The sequence below is a fragment of the Acomys russatus genome, chromosome 14, assembly GCF_903995435.1.
Source record: "Acomys russatus chromosome 14, mAcoRus1.1, whole genome shotgun sequence".
Lineage (NCBI taxonomy): Eukaryota > Metazoa > Chordata > Mammalia > Rodentia > Muridae > Acomys > Acomys russatus.
The window spans coordinates 42,066,730-42,079,238 of record NC_067150.1 but is presented as its reverse complement, the minus strand read 5'-3'; the positions used below and the strand labels follow the sequence as shown (position 1 = coordinate 42,079,238).

General features: G+C 40.0%; 1 protein-coding gene across 1 annotated transcript; it reads left to right on the top strand.

The window, feature by feature from the left end:
- The first annotated feature begins 6,783 nt into the window (after positions 1-6,783).
- Tex12 (testis expressed 12) lies at positions 6,784-12,181 on the top strand. The gene is made up of 5 exons (XM_051156409.1): positions 6,784-7,191; positions 8,816-8,894; positions 9,773-9,884; positions 9,970-10,021; positions 10,895-12,181. The coding sequence occupies exons 2-5, from the start codon at positions 8,835-8,837 to the stop codon at positions 11,037-11,039; spliced, it is 369 nt and encodes a 122-aa protein (XP_051012366.1). The 5' UTR covers positions 6,784-7,191; positions 8,816-8,834; the 3' UTR covers positions 11,040-12,181.
- Positions 12,182-12,509: the final 328 nt, after the last annotated feature.

Below are 12,509 nucleotides of genomic sequence, written 5' to 3'. Positions count from 1 at the left end.
AGACAGGACCTCTCAGTGTCCTGGAATGTGTCTGCTGGTCAGGCTTGATGGTCAACAAGAGTCAAGGACCCACCCATTTCTGTCACCCTAGCACTGTACCACCCAGCTTGTTTGCTTTTTCAATTTACACGCTGGAGCATGAACCCAGGTCCTTGTGTACTTTTCCAGCCTTCATCTAATATTCCCATAAAGAGCTTCCCAGGAGTATATAGGAAGAATTGGGCCTTCAAAACAAAAACATTGTAGTTTAAGCCTTTGAAAATTAGCCCACAGAGAGGGAATGACAGAATGTCATGATGAAAATTAGGTCACATGAGTTCCAATTTTGCCTGAGACAAGTTACTTAACTTGAGGGGGGGTCTCAGTTTCCTCATTTGGAAAACAAGGAAGCTGGATGTCAATCTTAAAGGTTTTTTCTGCAGCCCCAGCATTCTGCAATTCTAGGCTATAGTTGAAGCTGCCAGGAAAGAGTTGTTTATATGGGGCCAATGCCTGAGCAGGTACTTCCTCCTGCAGTGACCCTCAATCTTGGGTAGAGACCCCTTTGAGAGTCCTCTGACCCTTTCCTTGGCAAACACAGATATTTTCATTACAATTCATAACACTAGAAAAATTACAGTTATGAAGTAACAACAAAAATAGTCTATGGTTGGGGGTTACCACGACATGAGGAACTGTATTAAAGGGTCGCAGCATTAGGAAGGTTGAGAGCCACTGGAGAGCTATACACAACTATAGAGTATTTTTCAGACAATATTTCTAAATTTCTAGGAGTTTAAAAACATAGTATTGTATTAAAAGTAAAATGCCTTGGACTTGAAAAGCAAGTCTGATTCCATTTGTCCTGACTGTGGAACTCCAGTCCCATGGAATAGGTGTGTGGGTTGGACAGAGGGAGGCAGCTGCGTGATTAAATCTCTACGATTAGGTGGGGAGTCGTTCTGACTCCAGCCACGTCAGCACTTAACATTTCGGTTCTTTACAAAACAAAACAAGTGTAGCAGCACATGCCTTTAATCCCAGGACTCTGGAGACAGAGGCAGGCAGAGCTCTCTGAGTATGAAGCCAGCCTGGTCTATAGAGTTCCAGGACGGCTAGAGCTGCACACAGAGTGAGGCCCTGTCTCAAAAACAAACAAACAAAACAACAAAACCCCTGTATTTAGTGTGTGTGAGTTTATGATGGCACATGTGTGAGGCCAGGGACTCCTTCTATCTTTGTAAAGGTCCCATGGATCAATCTCAGCTCAGCAGGCTTTGACACAACACTTTTACCTACTGAACCATCTTACTGGCCAGCTGACATTTCAGTTCAGTAGCCCAGTTAGCCCCTACAATTAAATGTGCCGTCTCACAAATGTCTGTATGTGGGACGTGGAAGCGATGAGGGCAGAACACAACAGGAAATTAGATCATTAATGACAGGTATATTTAATCAACTGTTAAATATAGACTTAAAAAAAAAAGTCAAATGCAACTGACATACTTGGAATGGGTGTGTGGGGATGGAGGATGGATGCTCCATATCTGCCAGTGGGAGAAGGGCATCCAGGAAGAGCCCTGGTGTGAGAGGGGAACAGAGGTACAGTGGGGATGGGATGGTGGGTGGGGCCGTTCTATCCTGAAGTGAAGAGGAGGATAAGGAGGGTGTCGCGGAAGGACTCAGACTATGACCTGAACAGCAGCGGGAAGGCACTGCAGCTAAAAGGAAGATACTCTGAAGGAGTGTGGCATAGAATTTGGTCAGCTGAAAATAGGCAGCAAGTAAAGAGAGTGGGACAACTTAATTGGTTTTGTTATATGACTTCAAAATAGGGATAATATTTATTCAGCCCTTCCCTTGTGAAATAAAGTCTAAATACTAAAATATTATCAAGTACAGACCAGACCAAGTCTTCTGCTGCAGAGCCTATTGATTACCAATGTTGCACAAGGCCTTGTTTGCTTTGACAGAACTCGTTTGGACTTGAGACTTCCTTGAAATAAAAACTTGTTTCAATGCTCCAAAGCAGAGGTTCTCAGTGGTTCACAGAGCAGCTGAAGCTGTTTCTGGTAATCCTGGTCGCCATTTGCCTTTTAGATCTCTTACTCTTACAAGTGGACAAGTCAGGCTTAGAGGCGAATTCTGTGTACCAGTGCAACAGCCTGAAGACAAAGCGAGAAGCCTGCTGTCTCCCATTGTGCCAAACATTAAAGGGAGTTGTAAATATACAAAAGGCTGTTCAGGATAGATGGTGGTCTCTAAAAATGTTATTTAAGTATATATATAATATACTTTTCTTAAAAAAAAAAAAAAAACCCAAACCAACAACAACCCACTAGGTAACTTTTAAAAATTCCTCTTACTTTCTATTACAGTAATATGATAAGTAGCCAAGAGAACCAGAAGCTCTCTGGGGCCCTTAATAATTTTCAAGAGAAAAAAGAGATTCTCTGCCCTGAAGTGACACTTTCCCACATCTAATAAAGACAGAGGAAAACAACGTGTTCTCTTCCCCTGTTCCTTCTGCGGTTACTGACTACCTGACTTGATGGTTGAGGAGATGAATTCCTCTCAGAAGCATTTTAGCTTTTTTACCTCTAATTGTCATGCCACTGTGTCTGAATAAAGAGGGGCAGGCCTTACCTGGGCCAAGAGGAAGGTTTTGGGGTCACTTTCTTCTTCCTGACACTGGATGTTGCAGAAGGTGGCGGCTGGAGCAGGCAGGCAGGAGAGCTGAAAGCATGGAGGCACAGAGAATCTGTGTCTTCAAGGAAAGGACTGAGACCTGAGGAATGAGGAAGAACGCAGCAAAGGGAGGAGACTGTGCCTGGCACGCCTCAGACCCGCCTTCAAATAGTGCCTCTTTTCCAGGAGAAAAATCGAAGTAAATGTTAGAAACACAGGCATTTCCTTTAATGTAAATGGCACTATTTAGTGAGCCATCTCTTCTGCAAAAGTTGGGGCCTGGCCCTTCCAAAGGACATGGCTCTTTCAGAAGGTAAGGGAAGCAGAGTAAGGAAATGAACCTGTTTGTTTAAGTAGAGCATCCTTTCTCACACCAGTGTCTGTTTTGAGGCTCTTGCCACATTTTAGCATGAGATACATTTATCTAATACTAGTGAATAATCAGTTGTACTGGAATAATTTCTATAATATAGTCCCTAACATATACCTTTGGGGAAATAAATATCTTTGTATAGTATTTTCTTTCTTCCCCTTTAAGACCTTATTCAGGCTTTTATCTTCCCAAGCTTAACATGGTGTCATAAGACACTTGAGAGAGGCTCTTCAGATTTACCTCTCCCCTCTTTTGTTTGTTTTTTCAAGACAGGTTTTCTTTGTATATCTCTGACTGTCCTAGAACTCTGTAGACCAGGCTGGCCTTGAACTCATAGAGATCCTCCTGCCTCTGTCTCCTGAGAGGCATGCTAGGATTAAAGGCATGTGCAGCCACTGCCACAGATTAACTTCTCAATGGCCTGGAAACAGTCCATTTCCCCCCCACTATCATATCAATATCTATATCATTATAATTTTGTCTGTGTATGTGCATGTGTGGGTGTGTGGGAGTTGCACATTTATGTAGAGGCAAAGGCCAACTTCAAGTGTTGTTTTCAGAACTATCCATAATGTTTTTTGAGACAGGGTCTCTCACTAGGATGTAGGGTTCACAGGATTTGGCTAGCTAAGCTGATGGGCTAGTAAGACCCAGGGACCTGACTATCCCACCAGCCAGTGCTAGGATTACAAGTGAGTGCATCGTGCTAATAAGTCTAAAAAGGGGGGTTGGTTTTGTTTTCTGTTGTGTGTGTGTGTGTGTGTGTGTGTGTGTGTGTGTGTGTGTAGGGGGTTGAATGTTACTATTAACTATTATTTAATGTGAGCTAGCTGGGGATTGAGTACAGGTCCTCCTGCTTGTGTGGCTAGGACTTTATTGGCTTAGTTGTCTGCTCAGCCCCACCATTAGAATTTTTTTTTAAATGAAAAGCTTGAGTAAAAATTTGACTAAAAGCTGGACATAATAGCTTTAGTGTCTAATCCCAGTGCATCTACAGAAAATGAGAGGTGGAGACAGGAGGATCCCCAGAGGCTCTAGGGCTGGGCTGCCTGAGCTATGCCTGGCAAAGATACTCTAGGCTGTCCTTTGTCTGATACTGTGCCATTAGAGCACCTGTAGGCTCCCCTCCCCAAACGCAAACACTAAACAGAACCATTTATTCCTGGGCTGATGACAAATTTCTGGATTAAAATATTTAAAATATGATTTAGGGAGTTTTTTTTTTTTTTAATACAGTGTTTCTCTGTCTCTGTGTAGCCTTGGATGTCCTGGACTAACATTGTAGACCAGGCTGGTCTTGAACTCACAGAAATCCACCTGCCTCTGCCTCCTGAGTGCTGGGATTAAAGGCATGCGCCACCACCGCCCAGCGGGAGATTACTTTTTAAGCCTTATTTTTAACTCATTGATACAGCCTTCAAAACAACTTATTGATATAGTTTTCAAAAATGTTACTTCTAAGGAATGGAATATAAATGTAGCCTTGAAATAATAGCAGTATTTCTTAGGGACTTTTTACTCATTTCCAGCTAAAATTGTTGCTTTGTTAGCAATGGAATTTTTTTTTTTTTTTTTTTTTGCCAGTACAGAAATTGTAAAAGGGCTTTTAAAGCCAGGAAATATAAAATGCTGTGTAAGTAGGTAGTTTTGAAGGTTTTTAGAAACAGAGTAGAGTTGTCATTTCCTAGTCATGAAAACATCATGACCATGATTACAGAGAGTGTGTGCTGAGATGGTTGGAGGGACTTGGTGTGATGAAGTACCAGGAGAAAAAGCAACAGTTTAAAGAATGTGCTAGGAACAGGAGTGTGACTGAATTTGAAATGGCACGTTTTCATTCTCCAAGTGACAGGAAAGACTAAATGATTCCTAGTCACAGAGTGATCAGCAAGGCTAGCTCAACTGTAGAGCATTGGGCTATCAAGAACATGCTCCCGGGTCCAGTCTCTAGCACACACAAGAAGAAGATCTGAAGCAGATGCCAGCTTCCTTCTGTTCTGGAGATGCAGAGTAACAATTTGTATACAAGGTTCTTTTTTCTATAATATAGAGTAATTATATGCTTCTGTATAGACTTGTTGGCAGTCCCTGGAAGATTCTAAAACACTGGCTAACTCTAACCCTTCACACCCTCTCACTCCCCATTAATGAAGGTAACATTAAGACAATAAAGTAACATGTTAGAGTTTTCTTTTAATCTGATAAAAAATTATGGGGGTGGTGGCACATTCCTTTAATCACAGCACTCAGGAGGCAGAGGCAGGTGGATTGCTATGAGTTCGAGGCCAGCCTGGTCTACAAAGTGAGCCCAGGACAGCTAAGGCTTACACAGAGAAAACCTGCCTCCAAAAACAAAAACAAAAAAATTATGCTTTAGGATAGTTTTTTTTCTTTATATATTTTAAGAACCAAATGGATAGTTATCTGCTTAGAAATAATACAAGGTGAAGGTTGGGAGAGGGAATAGACCAATATCACTTAGACTTTTTGATTTAATGGACTTTTAAAAATAACAATGCTAGCCAGGAGTAGTGGCACACATCTTTAATCCCAGCACTGGGGAAGCAGAGGTAGGTGGATTGCTGTGAGTTTGAGGCTAGCCTGATCCAAAAAGTAAGTCTAGGACAGCCAAGGCTACACAGAGAAACCTTGTCTCAAAAAAGCCAAAAAACCAAAACCAAAACCAAAACAAAAGACAACAATGCTAATGATAATAATATAGAATAGCTAAGACTGAAGCAGGAGGATTATAAATTCTGGTCTAGCCTGGACTAGAAAGCATGACTGTCTCACAAACAAACAAACAAAAACAAGAAACCAACCAAACAGATAAAACATACCCCAAAACAAAACAAAACAAAACCCCACAAACAAACAAACAAACAAAAACCCCCAAATAAATACTGAGTGGAGACCTTTAAATTTGCTAAATAGGAATGCTTGACATTTTAAATCCTTACATTTTAATTTCATGTTCATACCAAAAATTTTTAGAAAAGCCATAGTCTTCTAATAGATGGGGTTTTTTTTTTTACTTTGATAATGGTCTCATGTATTCCAGGATAGCCCCAAAAGTGGCCAAGGATAGCCTTAACTTAGAATCCTCTAGCCTCCACCTTCCTAGTGTACATGTGTGCACTGGTTTACGGGTGCTGGAAAAGGAATCCCAGGCCAGGAAAGTCCTATAAAATGAACACAATCAACTTTATGAAAAATGTATTACTTGTCCATCATTACACTACAGATTGTAAAAAGTTTCAAAACAGACACCACAATTTCAAGTACCCCTCACATCCCATAATGGGGAAGGAACATTCTAGTTAGCCACTTCCCAGCATTGATGCTAATCTTTAAACAAAAGGAAAACAAAACAAAACCCCAAGTGTTAAATAACAGCTTTCTAAAGTGTACAATTACATGCTTAGAATTCATGGAGGCATGTCATTGACCTTTGTTTTATGAGGCAATATACTTGCTTCTGCACCAAGTCAACTAACCGGAAAGAATTTAGGAAGTTTGTCTGTGAAACTGCAGGTCAAAGTTGGCATGTGACAGTGTCTAATAATGCTAAGCTACGAGTGTGTGGACCTTGTGATTTACTAAGTACTTTTGAACGCTAGTTAAGTCACCTAACTATTATATATATATATATATATATATATGTATGTATGTATACACACACACACATACATACATACACACACAAAGTTTTCTTTAAGGGTGTGATTCAGAGAGTTTCTCGCACCACAAAGCCTGACACAAATGGAGACTGTGGGCTAGAGGAACTGGCTGAATCTCCTCCTGTCTGCACCCGCTAGGCTGAGCATGCCCGTTCCTGAGAGAAATACTTAATGTTCCCTGGGGCAACGCCTCTCTCCTCCCTGGAAACCAGTTTTGAAGTTTACTCTTCCATCTCCACAGTGTGGGAAGCACGCTTTCTGTTTTTCGAAGATTCCAAGTTGAGAGAAACAGGCGGGAAAATAAACGGTAGAGAGGCTCCAAGCCTGCGAGGCCTTCACGTGACCCGCGCGCTGCCTGCTGGGAGGTGTGCACTTGGCGCCTGCGCAGAGGGGCACGAAGGCTTCGCCGCCTCCCGCTGACCTGAGGAAGCCGATCGTGGTCGAATCTCCGATTGCGAGGGGGACAAGAGGGTGAGTGCGCGCACGCAGACGCGCGCGAAGGGGAAGTCGAGTGTGAAAGGAAGCGGTGAGTGGGGATGGGCGCGGCGGCCTCGGCTTCTCCGGGTCTGGGGCCTGGCGCCTGGCGCCTGGCGCCGGGGAGCAGCACCAACCGGAAGGTGTGAGGGAGGCGAGGGAAAGAGGCGGGAAATGGCGTGAGGCAACAATAGTGTTGTAAAGGCAGAAGAGAGCGCTGACCGCGCCTGTAAGCCCAGCGCTCAGGGCACGGGGACATGAGGATTCCTGTGAGCTTCAGTCCAGCCTCGGCTACCCAGTGAGTTCCAGGCTAGCTCGGTTTATCTAGTGAGTCTCGGCTCCAGCAAACCTGAGACCAAACCCGCAGAGGAAAAAACTAAAGAAATAACAACAAACAGTTGTGCAATGTGACGCCTCAGATGGCCTAGTGGCAGGTCACTGAGATTTCCACAGGGTTAGGACGAGCCTGTTAGCCTGGACTTGGACTATTCAGGAGTTGTAAATTATGACAGAAGTCACTTTTACAAATACAGAGTTATGTAATGATAGACGTTTTGTCGGATGTGTGTATACGTTGTTAGTTTGAAAAAGGAAAGAAGAAGAAGCAGAAAAGGGAAATTTGAAAGAGGAAGAAGACGTTTTCCTCGTGTTGGTTTTCTGAGATACTTTTTGACCCTTTAAGAACATCAGTGTATTCACACGTCTTTTTTTTTTTAACTTTAATTTTAATTAATTAATTAATTAGTCAATTATTTTTTTGCACTTCAGCTTAGTACTGTGAAGGTAAGGGTAAGCACACGGGAGTACTGTGCTTTAGAATTGGGAGCCTGGCATGGTTCTGCACACCTTTAATCCCAGCCCTCAGGGAAGCAGAGGCCGCGGAGTTCTAGGCCAGCCTGGTCTACAAAATGCACTCAGGACAGCTATACAGAGAAACCCTGGCTGGCGGTGGGGGCAGAGATAATTTGAATGTAAATAGTTCTTCAATTCTAAGATGTAGAGATTGTCCTTTTAAGTTCCAATGTTGTTCAAGTTTAAACCATAACATATCAAATCCCTAGGAAAATAGCTTCAGGATTTATGGGAAAGCAATGTGGTGTCATATTAAGGTAAGGCTAGAGCAATGGAAACAACGTCAGACAAGAATAATGAAGAGATCTTGTTTCTGGGCTAGCCTAGTTTTATTTGTTTAAACATGGCCGACCATCTCTGCCCATTTCCTCATTTGGAAAGAGTGAAGGACAGAAAGAGGGGCGCTTCAATTTACAATTTTAACATTTAAAGTTTCATAAAGGTAGAAGACTCTTAAATGTTGTAGTGCTGAAACAAGATAGACTTGCAATGGCTAGTAGAGGCTAGTAGTTGAAAATTGTGTGATTGGTAAGTTGGGCTCAGATGGAGGACCTTGGAGGCCACGTGATAAAACTTGAGTTTACTGACCCAGAGGGTATTTGAATGAAAAGTTTTCAGAAGTAGGATGAATTAGACAGGGGAGAAATTAACTTTAGGAGGCAGGATGAGGAGAGCAAAAGTTAAAAACAGAAGTGGGGAAAGGGCACAGATGAAGAGAACTGTCGTGTGGAGTTTATACTCAAAATTGGCATTTCTCTAAACCTTATAGTTTGTGTCTCCAGAGTATTATGGCAAACCATTTTGTAAAACCCGACTCTAGAAACTGCAAGAGGTCGAGAGATTTGGAGGTAAGCTTTATGCCCTCTGGAGCTGCTTACTGTATTTTACCTATTTCTGGTGGGGTTTTTTGTTTTGTTTTTTCTTCAAGAAAGTGATCACTAGACTTTAGTGTTTTCATAGTCCCACAGGTAGGAGGAACTATGTTGACTTCACCTAGCTTTTTCACTAAGAACAGCTGTACTGGGGACTTTCTTCTTGGTAGCTTGTAGCCTTAACTATAACCAGAGTGAGCACATGTCTTTGTGGCACACAGGACTTACATGTGCAGTTATTTGCCAAGATGGGTACAGTTCTTACGGACAGGTCAGGATAATACTCATATCACCAGATTTAGTGCTAACTGCTTTCTTTCACTGCTAAACCATCTCACCAGTCTCTCTATTGCAAAAATTTGCAAGTATTTGGCTGTTGTCTAAATTACAGTTACTGTATTATTATAAAAATATCCACGGTTGCAAGATACCAGGATGTTTTTCATTGAGTTAAAAGCCATTTTCAAAATCTAAAAGAAAATTTAATATTTTAAGCAAGATATCTCTTGAGTCTAAGGGTTTCTTTGAAGATAAAAATGTAAAGAACTGGTATTGTAATCTCTAGTATGTTTGTTTGTTTTTTGTTTTTTTTGTTTTAGGTATTTTGGTAATTTTTCAGTGCTGGAACTGAGTCCAGTACTTTGCCACTGAACTAATACCAACTTTAAGCATAGAGTTTCATTTTTAATCCTGAAGTTCTGGGGTTGAACCTACAGCCTTAAGTGTGCTAGTGTTTACTGTTGTACAGAACTGTGTCCCTAGCCCCTCTGAACAATGTTTGGTTTGCTTTTTAAATAAGGAGAATATATATGTCTCAAAGATTTTACATTGATCTGTTTCCTTTCTTTTCTTAGCCTCAGATGTCTGATAGTCCACAGGTACCCTCTCTTGGAAAATCAGATTCATCTATCTCTGAGTGTTCTGGACTCTTTTATAAAGAGGAAGCCCTGGAGAAGGATTTGAGCGGTGATGTATAACAATGCTTGTATTTGTGCATGTTGACTGTATCATGGAGGTTGGTTATATTTATAACCCCAATTTTTTTTAACAGATATGAGCAAGGAAATTAATCTAATGTTGTCTACATATGCAAAGATTTTAAGGCAAGTAATTATGGTCTTTTTGAATATTTTTGTTAGAAATCCTTTTCTCCTAAAAATTCAGTAGTGAAAAACTTAATTTCATGGTTTACAAATTTATCTGGTGCTGGGCATGGTGGCACACGCCTTTAATCCCAGCTCTTGGGGAGGCAGAGGCAGGTGGATCGTTGTGAATTCGAAGCCAGCCTGGTCTACAGAAGTGAGTCCAGGACAGCCAAGGCTGCACAGAGAAACCCTGTTTTGAAAAAACAAAAACAAAAAACAAACAAACAAACAAACAAAAATTATCTGGTAACTAAAAATGTGAAGTTTTACAATTCTGTTTCAATTATTTAAAATAGATGAGCTGATTATTTTAAGGGAGTAATCCCCAACTTGTCCAAATATCATCTGTCATATTTCTAGTACTAACGCCAGAGTGGATATATCTTGGTCTCAAAATCATAGTATCTTTTACATTTTATACAGGTCTTTCTTTGATGATAGTATTATTTGGTGAAATTAATGTTAATGGGTTAGAGTAAATATAAATAACATATTTATATTTTATCACTATACATTTGAAGAATGAATCTAAATATTGGCCTGAGAAAATGAAATTTTACAAGGTGCTTTATAAACTATCTGAATAATAGTTTGTTTAATTTTAATAATTTATGTAATTTATAATTATATTTATTGTATAATAGATATACTTTCTGTGTTTTAAGTAGACTGTTTTAACATTTTCTTGAAGAATATTAGTTAGTTAATGAAGCTCTCTCATGGCAAAGCCATGAAAATGAAATAGCTAGCAGGTACAGCACAAAGAGCATGACAATGATGGTGTGTCTAGACTTTATTAACTTATTTTAATATCAACTTTTTCCGTATTAGTGAGAGAGCAGCAGTAGATGCATCTTACATCGACGAGATAGATGGACTCTTCAAAGAAGCCAACACTATTGAAAACTTTCTACTACAAAAAAGAGAGTTCCTAAAGCAGAGGTTTACGGCGATCACCAACACCCTGCACAAGTAAAGTGCCTGTACCAGCTGAGGGTGCTCCTGTTACTGCTGTGTTCTACTGTTAAAGGAAACATGTAATAAGCTGTAACTTCTTCTAAATTTAAAAGAGGCTTTAAGATGGACATTAATAGGAAGTGTGTAATAATTACTTTGAGGATCAAATATTTGGCACAATATATAAAATGTAAATTAAAATTATATACATGCTCTTTTCTTTATCCTTTACTGCTAAATAGCTTAGCCCTTCTTAAGCTGTGAAAGAGGACTCTGTTAATTAGATTATGCCTAATAATATTTGTTTAAATAGAAGATAATTTTGGAGATAGTTTGAAAATGTTTTTCTTGGTCAGTATTATAAAAGAACATCAAAAACATTAAAAGTAATTTGTCCAGTTTGCCAACATATAATAAAGATATAACAATGTGCTACTGCCATTTAATATTCCCATTTGGTTATTTTTACTTTTAACCATTATATTTGACTAATAAAAATTTGGCTTAAAATATTTCTTGTGATAAAAATAAAAACTGGAAGTTACTGTAACCTGGCTATTTCTCTATTTTTTAAGTGTCATGCTATATGGAGTCCAGGTGAATTCATGGCATAGCTGCCTCAGCCTCCCTAGTGTCAACACTAAGGTTATGTACCACTAAGTCTGGCTGTTTGAGTGGCTTTTTACCCATTGACCACATTGATTTGTAAAGTTAATGAACTATATTTAGATGCTTTAGCTATAGGGTGGATGAGATGGTAATTAGTAATATGGAGCTCATGAAGTCAGCTTAAATGAACATGGCTTTGGCAGGCCACTTCAATCCTATGATAACGTGAAGTTGAGTTTGGTCTAGATAAGTGGTTCTTAACCTTCCTGATGCAGCAGCCTTTAGTACAGTTCCTTCTGTTGTGGTGACCCAACATAAAATTATTTTTTGTTGCCACGTTATAGCTGTAACTTTGCTACTGTTATGAACTGCAATGTAAATATCTGTGTTTTCTAATGGTTTTAGAGTCTTCTGTGAAAGGATCATTCTGCCCCCAAAGGGATCCTGATCCCCCGGCTCTAGAGGATCTCATATCATACTGAAAAATTCCTCCTTTGACACAAATAAAGTACAACTATGATTTTAATTCAAAATGATCTATGTAATATATAAATACATAGTTTGATAAAAAAAAAATCAGTCTCCACATTTAATCATATAGACAGTTTGGTCTTCCATATGTATATTTTCCAATATAAGCAATTATAACATGGATGCATTTACATAGGGCACCACAGGGAACTTGTAATCTTAAATTAGTATCTTTTTGCCTTGCTGCTTGTAAACTTTAAAATAAATTTTCATTTCATCAAGTTACTTTTTTGTTTGTTTGAAGCAGGATCTATGTAACCCCGGGTGGCCTAGAACTCGCTATGTAGACCAGGCTTGCCTCAAGCCCTCAGAGAGTTCCAGTTGCCTCTGCTTCTAGATTGTTGGGATT

Bases quoted from the DNA above. Each gene is read 5' to 3' on its own strand.
- Tex12 (XM_051156409.1), top strand. From the start codon at position 8,835: ATGGCAAACCATTTTGTAAAACCCGACTCTAGAAACTGCAAGAGGTCG. The intron at 8,895-9,772 runs GTAAGCTTTATG...TTCTTTTCTTAG, and splicing joins AGAGGTCGAGAGATTTGGAG to CCTCAGATGTCTGATAGTCC. The intron at 9,885-9,969 runs GTGATGTATAAC...TTTTTTTAACAG, and splicing joins CCTGGAGAAGGATTTGAGCG to ATATGAGCAAGGAAATTAAT.